Source organism: Rutilus rutilus (genome assembly GCF_951802725.1).
Source record: "Rutilus rutilus genome assembly, chromosome: 12".
NCBI lineage: Eukaryota > Metazoa > Chordata > Actinopteri > Cypriniformes > Leuciscidae > Rutilus > Rutilus rutilus.
This window is the reverse complement of record NC_140217.1, coordinates 27,788,604-27,808,724: the sequence shown is the minus strand read 5'-3', so window position 1 is coordinate 27,808,724 and position 20,121 is coordinate 27,788,604. Positions and strand designations below refer to the sequence as shown.

Here is a 20,121-nt window from a genome sequence, read left to right as displayed (position 1 = left end):
CCACTGCGGGTCCCTGCAACCAAAATCATCCCCTGACTGACATTACTACTTTCTACTCAAGGACCTGACAGAATTGTAGTGGAGTAAAAAGTACGATATTTGTCTTTCAAATGTAGTGAAGTTAAAGTAAAAAGTTTCCAGAAAAAATAATACTTAAGTAAAGTACAGATACTCAAAAAGTGTACTTAAGTACAGTACTCAAGTAAATGTACTTTGTTACTGTCCACCTCTGCAACTGTGTATCATGACATAACTTGTCCAGAGTAATTAGTCACATGGCATTTATGTCTCAACAACAAAAACATACAGAAAAAAAATGGTACAGTAATATAAATGACAGGTCTGAAAAAAAAAAATCATATGACCTAAAAATACATTGTAACCCATCTAAATATAACAGTACTCTGTTACATAGTCTTTATAATTTATTAAACTTCCCTCACATCTTCTATCTATGTCCAAGGGATAAATTGACTTGTAAAAGGGAAGACTTTCAAGGACGGGTAAATGCAGCAACTTTTTCTGTATTACTAACCTCAACTGTGAGATTAACATTGTGATGGGCATTTAAAAGGTTTGTAATACAGTAATACTGATAGTCTCTCCTTTTTCTTTTTTTATTGCTGTTGCCAAGTCATAAGGGATTTTTATATTCTACTGCTGCTCATGTCACAGTGACATTACTTTATGAGACCTGAGTGCTTTTTTTTAGATCCCCATAGAAACTGTTGTCCTATTGTTAGTTTAACGGCTTCTATTGTTCTCATTTGTAAGTCGCTTTGGATAAAAGCATCTGCTAAATGAATAAATGTAACTGATATAAAAAGTTATGTAATGTAATGACAAGAAATTACATGGTTGGATAAGTAAGAAGGCAAAACAAGATGTGCAAAATTCAAGTTCAAGTACATTTTTTGAAAGAGCAGAGCCTTACAGATCAGTGTTGCATTATTAAGGTAAAATGTAGTATAATTATAATTTTATGTCATAACAGTGTACACTTTCATCCCAGAGAGCAAACAAGCATTGAAACATTGATGCAGTTCCACATCACGTTTGTGTAAAGTTTTGCAGAAATCGTTAAAAAAAAAATGGGAATGTGTGTGAAAACAGGTGAAATGTGTTAAACATTTTGAGGAATGTGGCTTTGTTTTGAGAACTGAAATGTGCCAATTGAAGATTAAATTATTTTGATTTAAATTTTGTTTAAGGTGAAAATCAACAATTTGTCAAAGTCACTATTGAATCTGACACAGTGGCCATGTGACACTTCTTTTAAGGTAAATGTCATATTCATGCAATCTTTCTGTCACACATGCATTCATACATATAATACAGTACATACACAGTTTAACGTGAGTATACCGTCTCTTCCGTATCTGCTCTAACATCACAAGGGTGAATTATAATAATCAACTCATCTAAATGCAAATCATAAGATGCATTTTGATGATGTCTGAAGCATATGGGATCTAATTTCCCATCATACCTGTGTGACTGCCCAAGGTTTAACAGTTTATAAAGACATTAAAACATGATTTTAATGGTTTTAAATTTCTAATCAAACAAAGATAATTTTTTTAAAGGAAATTCATAATTTTTACCCTCATATTGTTCCAAACCTATGCATTTCTTTCTTCTATGGAACCCAAAGCATATTTTGTAAAATATCTGTGTTTGATTGGTTGGTTGGTTAGTTGCTTGCTTGCTTGCTTGTTTGCGTCGTTGGTTTGTTGCTTGGTTGTTTGCTTGCTTGCATGGGGTTGACTTTTATTTTTTTAAAGTTGAAATGTTCTTCAAAATATATTCATTTGTGTTTTGTGGAAGAAAGGCATACAGGTTTTGAACAACATGGACAGATTTAAAATTTTGAAACTATCCCTTTAAAACTATCCCTGATGTTGTGGTCTTTCCAAGCATGGTCATTTTAGTTTACAGTATGTGAAAACAAGGTAATAGAGCCAAAGAGGTCTGTCTGACCCCAGCTATACTCACTCGTGTGTAATGATTTATTTAAAATTCCACCAAGAGAAGGAATCTAACTTGACAAAGGAGAAAAAATGAGAGGGGAATAAATGGACAGAGAGAAGGGGAGAAAAAGAGCTGACTGTCTGTAAGAATGAATGACATCTCGCTGAACTTACATCTGAACTGAAAAGGAAGGTCTAGAATAGAGAGGTGGAGGAAGAAATAGAGGTTAGGGGTGAATGTTTGGTGGTGAGATGGCAGTTCAGTGGCCACGTTACATCATGTGCTGAGAGCCACAGGCAAAGATGACTCACAAGGGAGTCTACAAAGAAGAAAAACTGAAGAATTATACTGACGGTTAATTCTTTGTTCTCAATGATTTTAAAAGTGTTGATATGGTGTTCTGGATGGTTGCTAGGTGTTGCAATGTGGTTGTGCATGAAAAACGCGACTAAGTGCTAAAAAATAGTGTTGCAAGAGTTGAGAGAAAAATAACAAGAATGCTTATTATTAAGGTAATCTACAGGCAGCACAAAAGAAAATATTTGAGAAATTTTCAGATTTGAGAAGTTCGGATGATATGGTTTATAGTTACTAGTATTTTTCTCACACACACCTCAGATTACATTGATTCATCGACTGAGGTCGTATGGATTAAGATTATTTTCAAGAATTTGAATTCTTAAATTCTTAAGTTTTTCTTCTTACGTTTCTTAAATAAGAAAACAAGAAGAAGCCATTAAGAATTGTATTATTAAGAATGTTTTGTGGACCGCAGGACCCTTGTTTTACCATCCGGTTTGATCATTCATGGGGCAACATGGAGGGGGGTGGGTGTGGGGGGTGTGGGAAGGATAAGTAGGGTCACGAGGGGTCCATCTTTAATAGCTATTCTGTAAAACTGCGCACAAACAGAAAGGATTAAAGACCAGCTTAGAAAGCGAGAGATGGGGGTCAATTACACACTGCTTCTCCTTGCGTCCATGTTAAGATGGCTAACACATGGTGCAAAATGGGGATCAAGATGTTGAAATTGGGGTCAAGAGAGGCTTGTCACTGATATTACGTCTCAAGGCTTGTAAACAACGTGTAAGAGTATTAAAAGGGACCTTTAGCAAGATGAGAGCTGTTGTTTACAGGATAAAATATGTGCTTTCATATCTGACAATGACAAGTTATCCTCAATGCTATTGGAAACCTACTCAGATATTGTGAAAATAAAGATGTATTGTGGACTATATTTACGGATTATTCGTTCAGTAATCCCTGGGAAATATCTTGAATACTATAGTCAAGGGAACATGTATTTATTTTGTTACATTTTAAATCAAAAGAATGTCCCAGAACTCGCACTTTAAGCTTCCCGTGTGACACATATTTATTGCCAACAGGGCAGGATTTGATCATTATTTATGTTTATTCATGAACTTATGTCATGAGGCTACACACAGTATGTGGCATAATATCTAAAAGTAATGAATACTGTTATTTTGCTCCACAAGATTTGTCTCATATTGTGTATGCCTGTAATATAAGAATGAATTATTACTATTAAAATGATACATCATATTACACAATTTTTTATAGAAAAAAAACTATAAAATGCAAGTAAAAAGATACAGAAAAAAAGCTGTTCATTCATTCAATGTAATTATTTTACCATGAAAAATTTTTTTTACATACTTTATGGTGAAAACAGTAAAAATGCCATCATGTAATATCTGAAATATTTTCACCTTATAGTGAAGTGCCATAAATTGATCAAGATATTGTTTAAAAGTTTACTATATCAAGTTTAAAAAATATATATTCATGTCACACTTAAAATATCGATTGCAACAAATCTGAAATAGACCTCACCAAGTTCCTGCTTATGTCTAAAGGCCAGCAAGCCATGCATTGTATTAACAGCTCAGAGTCGGCCGTGAACCAATTCTAATGAATGAACCAATTCCGTGATGAATTCACAGTGTTTGTATCCATGCTGTGACCGATTGCTCTCCTTCACCTTTCTTGGACAGTCATAAACATATCAGTAATCGATAGTAAACTGAGCTTTAGCTTTTCCTGCTGTGATAACATGGCTAGCTTCAGTGCTCAAAACAGCATGAACAATTGATTTACGACGCACGTGTCATGGTGTGGAAAAACTCATTAATTTTTTTTGCAATGTCATCTCAAAACTTTGTGGTCAAAACTCAAAACCTGTACATGTAATCTCTGCATTTAATGCTGCACACTGTAAACAAAACAAAAAAGTTGAGAAAACTTAAAAGTTTAAGGCAACCAGCTGCAGGACATTTTTGAGTTTTCTCAACTTACGTGTTTAAGTTATCTCAACTTTTCTCAACTTTTTTCATGTTAAATAGTTGAATAAACTTTAAAAACTGAATTTGTCATATAAAACGTAAGTTGGATTTTTTACAGTGCAGGGATGACATCTTTTTGTAGGTGTCAAGTCCTACTCTTGTTCAATTTCCAAAGGACACAAGGACAACTCAAATTTCCAACTCAATCATTTTTATTTTGGCTTTGTCAGTTGATTGGTATGTTCAATGAATTAGGTTGTAAACCTTTAAAGACAGAGAACAAAAGTTATCATTTTAACTAAACATTTCAGTTAAACATTTTTAATGAGTTTAAACGTTTAAATAAACATTTTAAATACATTTTAAGATTAATTACCCACTTAAGCCTTTTACATTGAATAACACCATTTCAAACACCATGAAAGTAAATAAAATATTTCACCAACCATTGGCGTCTTTGGACCGAACCTACGAGTGAGTGAACTTGGAGTGTCTTCTCTGTGAAGTTTGTTCCTCTAAATAACTGAGGACCTCCAAGTCTTCACAGGTGCTCCAAATCAGTGATGATTGATCAGGTGACTAGCAGCCGGTTTGCTGCTGGTGCATTCTGGGAAGTGTAGTTCTCTGAGACTCATTTCTGAGATTCAGCTCAACACCTCCCACTTGAGCTCCTGGTTTTTTCAAAACCAGAGAGGTCACACAAGCCCTTCACACCTTTGCTTGTTCTTCAGTGGGAAGTAGAATGACAAGGCGTCTGACATCTCTATGAAGAATTGTGGCTGGGATTTTGGTTTGAAGTCTCTTGGTTCTTTCTCCGTTAGCTCTTGTAGGCCCTTCTTTGCCGTTTGCCTTTGTGATGTGAACAGGATAGCTGGGAAATGTCTTCACAAGCACATCTCTTACGATGCCTTTGCTGTCAGCATTGACACTGACCACTCTAGCCAGCTTGTACTGTCCTCTCAGGGCGTTTTGATCAGCCAACCAGACCACATCTCCAACAGCCACATTTCGCTCTTTAGTGTGCCATTTGTTTCTAATGAACAGATTAGGTCCAGCCAATTGGCTCCACTTCTTCCAGAAATTGCTTACCTCTGCTTGAATATGTTTAAGTCTTTTATAAGGGTAGCCATCAAACTGGAAATCTCCAGGGTCTCCCTTTGGATTGGCACGTCCTAAAAGCAGAGAATTTGGGGTGATGTACTCTACACAGTCTTCTCTGCTTTGAGTTCTTGCATCGATGGGTCTTTCATTTGCAAGATTGGCTGCCATGAAGAGAAAAGTTTGGAATTCTCCCCATGTGAAAACACCATCTCCCCCAAGGTTGCTCAACGCCCGCTTCACTACTTTGACAGCTGCCTCTGCTGCACCATTCCTATGGGGAGAGTCTGCAGGGTGAATCTTCCACGACCATTCTGTACCATACTTGGCAGCTGTGTCTTCAATATCAGACTTGTTTAGTCGGTTAAGGAATTTGTGAAGCTTCTCTAGTGCAGGTTTGGCTCCCACAAAATTAGTGCCAGGGTCTGACCAGAGTTTCCTAGGGTGTCCTCTCAGTGAAGTGAACCTTTGATAGGCTAGCAGGAATCCTTCAGATGACATGTCACTCACCACTTCAGTGTGTATGGCTCTGGAAGCCATGCAGCAGAAGACTATTCCCCATACTCTGAGTCTAGTTCTCTTCTTGACCTCATCTTTCACTTCATAAGGGCCGAACAGGTCCATAGTGGTGAATTCAAAAGGTGCAGCCGGGCCTGTTCGCTCTAGAGGCAGGTCAGCCATGATTTGTTGACACCGTTTTGCCTTGTTTTTCCTGCAGACCACACAGCTGTCAACCATTTTCTTGGCAAGTCTACGGCCTTTTATTACCCAGGCTTTCTTCCTCATCCGGAGAAGAGTTCCTGCCACTCCCTCATGGTTTGCTTTGTGGGATTCCTGTGCCAGCAGTGTAGACACCCATGCTTCAAATGGTAAAACTGGCACTGCTGTCTTTTCTTCGTTGAAAGTCTGAATTCTGCCTCCACAAACTAGCAATCCAGAGTTCACATCCTTGTATACTGCCAATCTGCTTAGAGTTGTGTCTGAAAAAACTGTACCTTTTTGAGCTGCAAGGAAGATGTCTTTGAGTGCATCTTCTCGTTCTTTGACAGTTAGCACAGCTTGCTTGGGTGATCTTATCTCCCACTTGGACTGTTTAGAGACCCGGCACTTCCTCTTCAGCCACTGCTTGGCAGCTAGACAAACCCAGGCAACGACTCTCACCAGTTTGGACAGGCTACTGGATCTTCTTACTTCCACAAGATCTTTAACCCAGCCAGTGGGCTTCCTTTTTAGAAGAAGAGTTGGATTTTCCACAGGTATTCCCTCTTGAGTTTCACTCTTTGGACTTTCCTGAGTGCCTCGTTGGTCTTCTTTCTGCTGACTCCTTCTTGCTTGAGCTCTTGTTAATGCACCTGAGAATGCCTTCCTCTGGAGCTTGTTTACACTCTCCCTGGCATGAGCTGCTACCTCTCCAGCTGATCTTATAGGCCACTTTTCCACTGGCCACTTCAGGAACTCTGGTCCATTTTGCCATGTGGAGTTCTCCTTCAAATCTTCAGGAGCGCCCCCTCTTGTTATAATGTCAGCTATGTTTAGATCTCCACGGATCCACCACCAGTCTTGCACTAGTCCAGCCTTCTGGATTTCACCCACTCTATTTGCAAAGAAGGTTTTGTACCCATAGCTGACTCTTTGAATGGCTCCCAAGACCGTTTGACTGTCGAGTAGATGGAACCATCTCTCAATCTTCATTCGAGCATGCTTTTCCACATACTTCCTAATCCTGGCTGCGAAAACAGCTCCACAGATCTCAGCTTTTACAGCTTCTCCCTTCTGATCCAGGGGTGTCAGCTTGGCTTTTGATTCAACAAATCGAACTTCAGTGCCTTGACTTGTCTCCCATCTTAAGTACATCACAGCTCCATAGGATTTGTCACTTCCATCAGAGAATGTGATGCCCCAAGGTTTCCCTTCCCAGCCAGCTGGTGTGAGGCTCCTGTGGAATTTCACCTGTCCAAGCTGCACATATTCTTCAAAAAGCTGTATAGCTTCTTCTCTGAGGCTTTCTGAGAGAGGTTGGTCCCAGGTTTCTTGGGTTAGTTTCCCACCTCCTCCCTCTTGGAATGCCTTTCTTACAAGAATTGCTCCTTTCTGTTCGGCAGGTGTAATTAAGCCAATTGGGTCGTACAGTCCAGCCACTTGGCTTAAGAGAGCTCTCCTAGTTAGTGGCTTAGGTGTCTCAGTTCTCACCTCCTCCTTGAGAAGATCTTTCCCAACTCTCATCTTCTTTTTCCTTTTGGAAAAGTTAACTGAGATTAACATGTAGAGCTTGTCTTCATCCATTTGGTAGCCAATACCCAAGGCTTTGTTGTCTTCGTCCCTCATTTGATTTGGAAGAATTAAGGTTTTACCTTGTGTCTCTGTTAGATCCTCCGTCTCCATTCCTTGCCTCCCACTTTGCCCTGACCGGACCCATGGTTTGAGGAAGAAACCTCCAGCTTTCAAGATCTCTTCAACATTTGCTGTGATTTTGTCAAGTTTATTTAGGTCATTTTGGGAGGTTAAGAGGTCATCCACATAACTGTCCTCTTCAATGACTCTGCGCTCATCCGCCAAGTGAACAAAGTTGGGCAGGCGTGCTGTTTCCCTCATAGCCAACTGAGCAATGCAACCAGCAGGTCTGTCCCCAATGTTGACTCTGGTAATTGCATATTCACTTATCTCTTCATCTGGGCTGTCCCTCCAGAGGAACCTGTGAAGATGCATCTCACGCTCCTCCAGCCATACGGAGTTGTACATCTTTTTGATGTCTCCTAGAGATGCATACGTCCCTTCTCTGAACCTCAGCAGAACAGCTCTGATAGGGTTGAGAACGTCTGGTCCCTTCAGAAGAAGATCATTCATACTCACACCTTTGTATTTCTGGCTACTATTCCATACAATACGGATTGGTGTTGTCACCGAATGAGGATTTGGCGCCACCAGGTGGCTTACGTACCACACTGGTCCAATCCACTCGTCCATGATTTTGTTGGTGAGTTTTATGGCTGCGCCTCGTTCGACCATCTCATGGATCTGGGTAGCATATGCCATTTTCCAATCTGGCTCTCTGCTTAGTTGCTTTTCCATCCTTAAGAAACAAGCCTGGACTGCACCTTTGTTGTTTGGAAGAGAGGCTGGATCTACCATCCAAGGATACATTGCATCCCAATGTGGAGCTGGTGTGTGAGCATCCCCCTTCTTGTAGGTGAGGCCTCCTTTAATAATCTCCAGTTCCCTCTCCTCTGCCAGGGTCATTTATTTTCCTCCTGGTGGACAGTTTCCACATCGGCAACCTCCACATCTTGGCTCACATGCAGCTCCGATGCTGTCCCAGTGCCACCACTCAAGGAACTCACGGTTACTGGCAGCTGTAAAATTGGTCTGAGCCACATCCTCCTGCTGTAGCTGAGCTGTGACAGTTGTTGGACTTGTGATTTCTTGATATTTGACAGCTGCTGTTCTCATGGAGCGAGCGAAGTGTGTTTTGGACTCATATGCTCCAACCTCCACTTCTTCAAATAAGTCGGGATGTGCTCCACCCACCGTCTTCCCCAATGGACCCTCCCACAAGACGAGGTCTCCGATGATTTTTACCCTCTGGGGAGCGAGTCTTCCCTCTCGGTGGCTAATGAGAAGTTCAACCTCTTCTGGCCTTTCCAATTCTTTAAGTTTGACTTCTGGAAAGAATTTTCTCAACTTCTCAGGTTCAATTACTTGATGCACTCTGGCGATTTCATCCAAGCCGTAGCAGACCATTTCATGAGCTCTCTCTGTTCCTTTAGGTGTCTTGACTCTGACTTTGAGGAGATACCTTTGTGTTTTCACTTCCATGGCCATACCACCAACCCCATGCACAACTAAAGTTATCTTCTCATGTCTTAACCTCAGTCTTTCAGCAGCCTTATGGGTAATATAATTTGTATCTGAAGCAAGGTCAATTAAAGTCCCAATCTTCTGCCCTGCGTTTGCAGTGACTTGCATTAACATCATGATGACAGGAAGTTCAGAGAGCCCATTCCTCTGCAGTAGCTCAGACTGGCCTGAAGCATCGAGTGTCACTGCGGTTTTGCTGGTGTTGGTGAAAGCCTTTCTGCATCTATCTGCCATTTCTGGGGAAAGTTCAGACAAGATCTCCTCTTGTTCCTCCGTTAGTTTGCTTTCACCTTTGCCGTCTTTTCCACGCTTTCTCTCCTCCCCTCTTTTGACTTCTCCTTTTGGGCAGAGGAAAAAATGGTGGTCTGGGGCACCACCTTCCCTTTTACAGTCTTTATTTCTGCATAAGAAAGTGTCTCTGCAGTATCCATCTTCATCATGGCATCCGAGACATTTTCGGCATGCTCCCAGCTTTCTCAAAACAGCTTTTTTTTCAGGTAGTTTAAGTCTTTTGAACTTTCTACAGAAGAAGATTTTGTTGTTGTGCCCACTATCACCACAGACACCACATACCTCATCAAGCTCTTCTTTCTTTGTGGTTTTTGTTGAGGCAATCTTTCGATTAATACTTCTTGTCTGAACGATCTGATTTCTCCACCTTCTCCACAGTTCTGAGCTGTTCGAGTCTCTCTAGTATTTCTTCTTGACTTTTCAGGAACTTCAAGAGCATGACAAAGTGGTTGTCTGATGTGACATTGTTTCTGGGTTCAACCATGAACATCACCCAGTCTCTTTTAATAAAGTCAGGCAACTTGCTTTCAATGGTCTTAATTACCAGTGGGTTCTTTATGGCTCCAGAGTTTCCTAACTCTGTAAGATCTGCTAGGGCTTTCTCTACTGACTGTATGAGATCAATGACCTTTCTTGGCTGGTTCCCTTTCACATGTGGCATCTTCTCCAGCTCTTCAAGGATTTCCACTGTGATGGTTGACTTGTTGCCATATCTGTTTTCCAAGACTCTGAACATGTCATTGGCAGTGGTGTAGGTTGAAAGTCTGAGGTCCTTTGAGATTTTGTCATCCACACTCCCCAAGAGTTGAATTTTCTTCACTTCAATTGATCCGGATGGCTCTCCCTGCTTTTGCAGGCTTTCCCAGTCTTTCCTCCATCTGTGATATTCTCTCTTGCTTCCATTGAAGATAGGTAGAGAGGTTGGTTTGATTCTCACTATTGGAGTGGATGTTGCCGGTAGGGGTAGTAGTTTCCCTCCTGTGCCTTGCTCGTTGATTGTCCGTGCAGTGGCATATTCGGCTTTCCTTAACTCAAGCCTGTAGTAGGATGCTCTTACGTCCTTGACTCTTCCATCTAATTCGTCCTTTAATTCTACAGGGATCCATCTCTCCCATGTTGACATTGCTGAGCTGGCCTCTTTTATTCTTTTTTCCAAGAGAGCGAGGTGCACTTCATAGCCCTCTAAATTGGCACTTTCCACAGGTACATCAGCCGCTTTATCATTAGCTTTTTCTGCTTCCAGGATTGCCACAAGAAGTTCACTCCTTCCATACCTCGACCACAGGTTTGTTTGGACTATGTCCCTTATCTCCTCCAACTTTGCTTCACCTTCATTTACAGATCTAACAATGTCAGCCTCTTGCTGTTCATCAAGACCTGCTTCCTCATCTTCAGTCTTAATGTCAGCCTCAAGTCCAATCCTGTAGTCATCATTGGCATCGAGCATCTTTCTGAAACAGACTGAAAGCTTAGTGAATTCTTCCCTTAACTCCACTTGAAGCATGCTGCTTGCTCCTCTTGAAATGAAGTTGGCTTGTCTGGTGAAGCTGCTTTTTGCAGTGGTCCTCTCCTTTTTGAGCTGCTGGACCGACTTCCCCAGGACATCTTCCGCCATCTTGACTTCCTCTGCGTCAACAGCTTATTTCTGGATCTGAAGCCGTTTATCCTCAGGGCCAGGCCGCTCCGCGTGGTTTACAACTGTCAAGTCCTACTCTTGTTCAATTTCCAAAGGACACAAGGACAACTCAAATTTCCAACTCAATCATTTTTATTTTGGCTTTGTCAGTTGATTGGTATGTTCAATGAATTAGGTTGTAATTAAACCTTTAAAGACAGAGAACAAAAGTTATCGTTTTAACTAAACATTTCAGTTAAACATTTTTAATGAGTTTAAACGTTTAAATAAACATTTTAAATACATTTTATGATTAATTACCCACTTAAGCCTTTTACATTGAATAACACCATTTCAAACACCATGAAAGTAAATAAAATATTTCACCAACCATTGGCGTCTTTGGACCGAACCTACGAGTGAGTGAACTTGGAGTGTCTTCTCTGTGAAGTTTGTTCCTCTAAATAACTGAGGACCTCCAAGTCTTCACAGGTGCTCCAAATCAGTGATGATTGATCAGGTGACTAGCAGCCGGTTTGCTGCTGGTGCATTCTGGGAAGTGTAGTTCTCTGAGACTCATTTCTGAGATTCAGCTCAACAGTAGGCCAAAACCCAGAATGGACAAATGATCTCTGACGAGGACCGTGATGATGGGAAAAAAACATCTGTTCAAATTGAATCCTTAACAGATTAAAGGTAGTCTATCGAAATATGCTTTATTTTATTATTTTGTATTTACTAAAACATCAGGAGAGTGTTATACTATTGCAGCAGGTCCATTTGTGTTATATAGATCTGGGTCACTAAAGACCCGAATATGTAGGCTAATTGTCTCCATTCTTGAAAAACCGCGGGAAACTACTTTTAAACAGGAAATGACAAAATATTTACGTACATATTTACAGCGGGTCTATTTGCACGGGATTAGTATTACCTGAGGTAATTTTTCCGGACCTTTTTACTGAAGGTAAAAGTCGCCGTAATCTTTATTGACATTGTCTGTGAGATGGCACATTCAGACGGGACTAAAATCACAGAGAAGCTCTGGTAATTATTACTTTACCTCACCTCTCCATGTTAGGAAATTCCTTCAGAAATCATTCTAATAAACAGATTTGGAGCTCAAGAAACATTTCTTATAATTAGCAATATTAAAAATAGTTGTGTTGCGTAATATATTTGTGGAAACTATTATATGTTTTTTTTCCAAGACTATTTGATGAATAGAAAGTTCTGAAATTTACGTTCCCTTTCGTGGTCACTCCGAGTTACGTCGGATGACGACGAATGGGGTTTCGCTTAGAAAGCCTATCACCTTCGAGTATAGAAAACGAGCCAATGGCAATGAAATGCCATGGGTCTGCGGAATTTGCATAGCGTAACTCTGCCCCACCTCGTGGGTATATAAGGAAGTACGCCGGCAACAAGCAGATATGTTTTCGCTTCGGAGCCGAGAGCTTTCCTCCTGTAAGCCAAAATCCTGAGTTTACTCTTTCTCTCTTCATCCTTCGAGACGAGCAACTCTCCGGTGTTGGTGTGACGGCGATTTCCAGCGAGTGCACATTACCCTGCTGATCTGTGCAGTGATCTGCCAGTTAGTGTGTTTCTCCCTGGTCGCTTCATCATCCGCAGAGTTTTCCTCTCACAAAAAGAGCTTGCACGCGGCACGTCTTTTTAAAGATGCCTCGCCCGTGCACTTCTGGTTGCGCGTCTTGAACCGCTCCCTTCACAGGCTGCCGTTCAAGATGCTAACGGCCAAACGCATCCTTCAGTGTGAGCGGCCACAGGATTGGTTTGCAGCGATCGACCTGAAGGACGCCTACTTTCATGTCTCCATTTTGCCTCGACACAGACCGTTTCTGTCAATTAAGACAGCGCTCCTAGTTGCATTGGCCTCCATCAAGAGGGTAGGGGACCTGCAGGCATTTTCGGTTGACGAAGCGTGCCTGGAATTCGGGCCGGCTAACTCTCACGTGATCCTGAGACCCCGGCCTGGATATGTGCCCAAGGTTCCCACCACACCCTTTCGAGACCAGGTGGTGAACCTGCAAGCGCTGCCCTTGGAGGAGGCAGACCCAGCCTTGGCACTGCTCTGTCCAGTATGCGCCCTCCGTGCTTACGTAGACAGAACGCGGTGTTTCAGGACCTCAGACCAGCTCTTTGTCTGTTATGGTGGGAAGCTGAAGGGAAAGGCTCTCTCCAAGCAAAGGTTGTCTCACTGGATAGTGGACGCCATTGCTTTGGCATACCAGCAGCAAGGTCGACCATGCCCCCTTGGTGTGACGGCCCACTCCACTCGGAGTGTGGCATCCTCTTGGGCTCTAGCACATGGCGCCTCGCTAACAGACATTGTAGAGCTGCAGGCTGGGCGACACCTAACACATTCACGAGATTCTATAATTTCTGAGTGGAGCCAGTTTCTTCTCATGTACTCGCTTCAACTAGCCGGTACTAGATTCTGCTCAGGTGTCTTCGCTTGCTCGCCATTCCTCTCCACGGACGGGATACGTGCGATATTCTCCTCAGGTGAGCCTCCCCGCAGGCCCTGAGTTCCTCCAGCACTGTCGACGTCAATGCCAGAGTTATGCCACCGGCAGCTTTCGCGCTTGACTAGGTGCCTCCATGTGCATGGTTCCCCCTCTGGGGACCCCCACATGTGTATTTCCACTGTAAGCCTCTCTGAGCATGTGTCTTTCCCTCGGCAAGCCACCTTGCCACCCCTGGGGTTGAAATATTCCACCTGCGGCTGGACACCCGTGATACTCCATATGCAGCCCCTCTGGGTCATATGTGTATTCCAAGTCCCCCCCTTTGGACTGGGCATGATTGCATATGTCCGCTGAAATATGCTTCCCAGTGTACCTTGGTATTCCTGTGTTAAGTAGGACTCCTTCGTCCGTGCTAGTCTCACGACAGGGAGCTCAGACTTACGCAGGGCACTGGAAGACAGCCGAGGTGGCGTGATTAGACAGGGGACCCCATTCGTCGTCATCCGACGTAACTCGGAGTGACCACGAAAGGGAACGTCTCCCTGCCACTTCCGCTGTACCGCTGGGATCGCCGGAGTTCAGTCTCGGCTCCTCAGCGAAGAAACATATCTGCTTGTTGCCGGCGTACTTCCTTATATACCCACGAGGTGGGGCGGAGTTACGCTATGCAAATTCCGCAGACCCATGGCATTTCATTGCCATTGGCTCGTTTTCTATACTCAAAGGTGATAGGCTTTCTAAGCGAAACCCCATTCGTCGTCATCCGACGTAACGTCTCCGTTCCCTACTCAGGGACGATTTTTATGTAGTTCCCAGAAGTAAAAAGCTGGCTAGTCCGGTCGCGTGACTTCAACTTCAGCACCATTAAGCTTCATTCTTTAAAAAAAATTTCCCTGAAAGTTTGATTTAGAATAATTTGCAAAATTTCGATTATAAACACAATGAAGCTTTAAAAGCATCTACTAGTATGTAGATGAGTTTACCTGTTCACCATAATGATGTTGAATGTCCCCAACAACCTCTGTTGTCGCATTTAGACTTTTCAAGACAAGTAAAAGTTGTTTACGTCATAGAATAAAACGAGAATATCTTGATCTTGTGTTAACCCTTAAATGCATGCATGTTTCGTATGTTAAACTAGTCAAATTGTTATACTATTGCGGCAGAATGCAGATCCATTTGTGTTATATAGATCTGGGTCACTAAAGACCCGAATATGTAATGATTGGCAAAACATGCATAGTTTAACATTGCGAACGGTCAAATTGTATTTAGGCTTCTAAATTATTGATGAACAAAATGGGTTAGAATCACAAAACTTTTGTTTGTCATAGAGCTTATTTTCTGCAGTAATCCAAAAGCCAGTGGAAAAATCCTTTTGGCCTACAAAAATACTCTGCCTCACTGCAGTCATCACAAGTCATCACTGCAGTCTGATAGAATTTTTTCTAGGGAATAAAATCGGACGGTAACCATGGATATGTGGAAAGACCTACAAGTATTTCTTAATGCTAACAACAAGATTTTGTTTGCTTTGAATTTTCTTCATGAGATTTGTTCAATAAGTCCTCCAGGATGTATCCCAGGGAGTCTCAGTGCTGTCTCTTTGTATAACCAAGAAGCTGATTACCTTTCTGTCAAGGGCGACAACCATCAGACTTATCTGCAAATAAATGCCACATCATAGCCAAATGATTTATTTTACTACTCATGCTCCACTGCACAACTGTGCTCCACTGCATACATATAGAGGACTGTTTGCATGGAAAAACAATTTCGCCCACCATTTTTGACCTTTCATCCTCTCTGCAACCACTATTTTTAACATATACACACATTGCAAACTGTATCAGCCTGGTTTCAAATGAAACCTAAAAGATTAATATAATACAAATAACATCACCATGATAACTTGAATAGAGGGTGTTGTGGGTGTTTACATCTGTTTGCAGAAGTTAGAACATCTCTGAAGTGCAGGCAGTACAGTGGGGTGACATGTCTGACAAATCTGCAATACAAAATCTAATTTAAACCTGGAAATAAACAAAGTTTTAGGATTTTAGAAGAAAAAAAAGGAGAAAACGTTGATATAAAATGAAGCTATTTCCAAATATTTAGAAATTCAGAAATTCATGTAAAACATTTTTACATGAGGATGCATTAAAGTTATGTGTAATGTTACAAAAGATTTGAAATAAATGCTTACAACTGTCTGTAATATTACTAATGACTTTACTGTAATTTTTATCAGTGTAATGCATGGTATGATTACAAAATGTACATGAATTTCAGAACTTTCTAATCATCAAATAATCTTGGAAAAAAACATAAAATAGTTTCCACAAATATATTAAGCAACACAATTTTTTATATTGCTAATTATAAGAAATGTTTGTTGAACTCCAAATCTGTATATTAGAATGATTTCTGAAGGATCATGTGACACTGAAGACTGGGGTAATGGCTGATGAAAGTTAAACATTGCACCACAGGAATACATTGCATTTTAAAATATATTAATAGAATAATTAATAGAAAACAGTTTTTGAAAAAAGTCTCTTATACTCACCATGCGGCATTTATTTAATCAAAAATACAGTAAAAACTGTATATTGTGAAATATTATTACTATTTAAAATAGGCTAATTGTTTTCTATTTTAATACATTTTATTTTAATTTTTCTATTTGAATAAATTCTGCTCAAGAAACATTATTACTACTATTATTGTCACACCACTAGACTCTGTTTTCATTCACCCCATTTCTCCCTGCCTTGTTTATCGTCATGGTAATTAATTTGATTTAGTCATTGTGTTCAGGTGTGTGTGTGTTCAGGTGGCTGTGGCCTGGGCACCATCCATCATGCCCCTGCTCAAGGCTCCTCCCTGGCTCTCACCATCTTCAGCACAGCCCTGGACCCTTCAGTTCCGCCTCCTTCCGGACAGCCATCCTCCTCCGGAACCTCCTCCTGCCGGATTCGCCTACCCTTCGCCAGCCCTTCACCATCCCTTCGCCATCTCCTCATCCTCCTCACCTCCTCTGGGCAGCGCGAGGATGCGCCTTCCGTGAGGGGGCGTTCTGTCACACGTGACAATTAATGCAGCCTTTGTGAGTATAAGAGACTTCTTTCAAAAACATTAAAAAGTGTAATGTTTCCAAACTTTTGACAGGTACTGTAAATATGACTAAACATGTAATGGAATACTCTATGTAAAGACACTTGTGAGACTATTAGGACAGGAAAGTGACCTTAATCTCAACTGCCACACTTATAATCATTTAAAACAAAAATGATAAAGAATTTAGAAGATTAGAGACCAGGCGAGTAACAATTGGCCACAGAAAAACGATACCCTGCTCCTTTTCCTCGTAAATGATAAACTTTCATTAATCTGTCAGTGTCGTAAATTGTGTCATTGGTCACACAACAAAATAAACCTGCTTAACAGATAAAGCCTAAATATTCTCTCTCTCTGGAGAATGAAAGAGCAAATCCGTACAGTGGAGGTTTGATCTAACAGCTGGCAAAGCATTATGTGGCTGTATGATATAAAGAAACTCCTCGGCATATAGTGTCCTTATTGTTCTCTCTATGAATAAACCCTGAGATTGTTTGGATTTGACATTTAATTATGACTTGGTGTAATAAGAGGACACATAGGCTTCAGATTTCAATGGAAAAACAACCAGCGCTAGTATGATAGCAGAGCTCTTCAGAAACTGGTGAGAGGAAAACAGTATATTGTTATAAATTATAGCCTGCACATGAATTATCAACAGAAAGCCCAGCAAGGAGCAGAAGAGCAGGACTTTGGGAGGGAATGGAGAGGATATACTAGCAGGGTGGAATTGTTTTCAATGGTTCAGGTTTGTGTCTGATAATAAAGAGCCTAACAATATGCATGACACTGCATGTGCTACATGAATGAATTCATACATCAGTGTAGTTCAAAATGCTGACACAGGATATATACATAGCATATATGTTTTACATTCACTCTGCTCAACTCTAGCAGGAGATAAATAGCATCAGGCTGATCACTGGATAAACTTTCCACATGTGGATTTATCATCCAGTCCATAATCCTAACCTATGATTTACTCTAAATGCAGGCCTACAACTGGCTGCCAAAAAGTGAAATCCTTTGAGATAAAAAAAAATTGTAAACATCACTGTGTATAGGCCTACATCAGAATATCCTGTAGGTTTATTTTTAAAATTATAATAATCTGACTAAGGTTATTATAGTTTTGCTTTTTTAAATTAGTTTTTATTTTAATATCGTTTTCGCTTTAAATTTCAGTTTAGTTTTAGTTAGTTTCATTAATGGTTTTGTTAGTTTTTATTTAGTTTTTATTTTGCAAACACATTTCTATTTAGTTTTTATTTTATTTAGTTTCAGTTTTAGTTTTAGTAATTATAGTTTAGCAGAGCAAACGGAACACTTCCAGTGTAGACCAAAGCGAGATGTTTAATTTCAGCAGAGTTTAATGTTTGCATAGATTAGTTAACTCTTGTGCAGACATCTTAATAATATAAAATAATGGTTTGAGATTGAACAAAGCACCAAAGAAATGGAACTTAAAATTATACAAGAAAAAACTGAAAAATTCAGACAAAATAATTCATATTAAAGATTCCATCTTGTTAAGTCTAGTTTACTTTTTTTCAGCTGTACAATGTAGCAGAGTGACCACTGGTAGGCCTACATAAAAATAAAATAAAAAAACACAGCTCAATACATCTGACTACAGGCAACACAACCTGCTGTGAAGCCAGTGTGATTAAATAATGAAGTATCTACAGTATGCAGTGTGTGAGTGTACATGGTTTTTCTATCCTGGTGGGGACCTGAATGCACACAGATGCATGGGGACTCGTATCACTGTGGGGACCTAAATTGAGGTACACAAGCTTATAAATCATACAGAATGAGTTTTGAAAATGTAAAAATGCAGAAAGTTGTGTGTGATGGGTAGGTTTAGGAGTAGGGTTAGTGAGACAGAATATATCATTCAGTATAAAAAACATTATTGAGAGTCCTCACAAAGATAGTGAACCAGAGTGTTTGTGTGTGTCCTGTCCTGGTATTCCCTACATTGTGGGGAAATGTCTCCATGGATAATAATATTATTAGCAGTACAATTTTTTATGAAAACAAAGATAATAACATTTCAACCTTCATGAAAACATGATATCTCAAACATAAAGTTGTAGTAGGCCTGCATTAAATGTTTTTTTGAGCTTGACAGACTTATTTTGCTGTTGCACCCGCGTCTCGCACATGAAACGGCATTCTAAAAACGCTGCGCTCAAGTTTAAAGAAGTCCAACTTGCGTCTCATTACCTTGTTCTCATTTCCCATTCCACTGCCACAAACGCATCCTTTATGAACAGCCGCCTAGGACTAGCGATGTGTGCGACGCGACGCTACGGTCCTTCATTGAGCGCGTCACAGCAGGACAGCGGTTAATCGAGCTCAGCAACTTCACCGCATGAAGCGCCATATACAGGCATTTCCCTAAACAACCACAGGTCAGATTTTCCGCCAAAGTAAAGAGCTTATTAAAGGAGAACTCCGGTCAATTTTAACATTGAGCTCATTTTTTTGTAGCCTACATTTGGAGTGCTGTCAATACAGAGAACAACGACAAAAATCGGTGTTGCCTACACCGTGTTATCCTCTTTTTAAAATTTGCACCGTTGACTTCAATGGGGCAAGTTTTAAACCTGCTTTTAGGCTCTTAACATCCTTGATGTGTCATTACAAGTGCACAGCCAATGTGAGTGATTCCTTCAGAGTGAACACGAGTGAATCTGACTGCAGTAGATGTGAAAGATATTAATAAAAATGATGTTATTTAAGCCAGTGCAAATACCTGTATTTACATCCTGTTTTCGGTCAAAGTCCAAAGTAGTCCATTGTGGAGTTCACGCGCGTGAACATAGGTAACTAAACCTATGGGCGTGATTCAATTGCCCCATTGAAGTCAACAGGGTGCAAATTTTAAAAAGAGTATAACACGGTGTAGGCAACACCGATTTTTGTCGTTGTTCTCTGTATTGACAGCACTCCAAATGTACAAAAAAATGAGCTCAATGTTAAAATTGACTGGAGTTCTCCTTTAATTACGGAAACGATTATTTATTTATTTAGCTAATTATTATTTATTTCAGTTAGTTTTTCAGTAACTGTTGTTAGTTTCGTTTAGTTTTAGTTTTTTTTTTTAGCCCGTTTATTTTACATTTTATTTCGGTTTACGAAAATGTTTTTTTGACCAATAGTTTTAGTTTTAGTTTCAGTTTTCGTTTACGAAAATAAACTTGAAAATCTGACCATTACCCTACATTCTACATTCCAGAGCTACTAAAATTAATGTTATCTTTTCATTAGCAACATTTCTTCAGTATTTCCAACCCTGCAATGAAAAATATGTGATGATAACTAACGGAATCCTCTTTCTTGTTAACTTGGAATTTAGAGGAAATGGAAT

General features: G+C 40.4%; 1 protein-coding gene across 1 annotated transcript; it reads right to left on the bottom strand.

Annotated features, from left to right (window-relative positions):
* Nucleotides 1-4,420: 4,420 nt before the first annotated feature.
* On the bottom strand, nt 4,421-8,612 carry LOC311301656 (uncharacterized protein; the record flags this gene model as incomplete). Its single annotated transcript, XM_084426932.1, has 2 exons — nt 4,421-4,541; nt 4,724-8,612. One exon carries the CDS (start codon nt 8,610-8,612, stop codon nt 4,986-4,988), a length of 3,627 nt encoding a protein of 1,208 aa, XP_084283058.1. The 3' UTR covers nt 4,421-4,541; nt 4,724-4,985.
* Nucleotides 8,613-20,121: the final 11,509 nt, after the last annotated feature.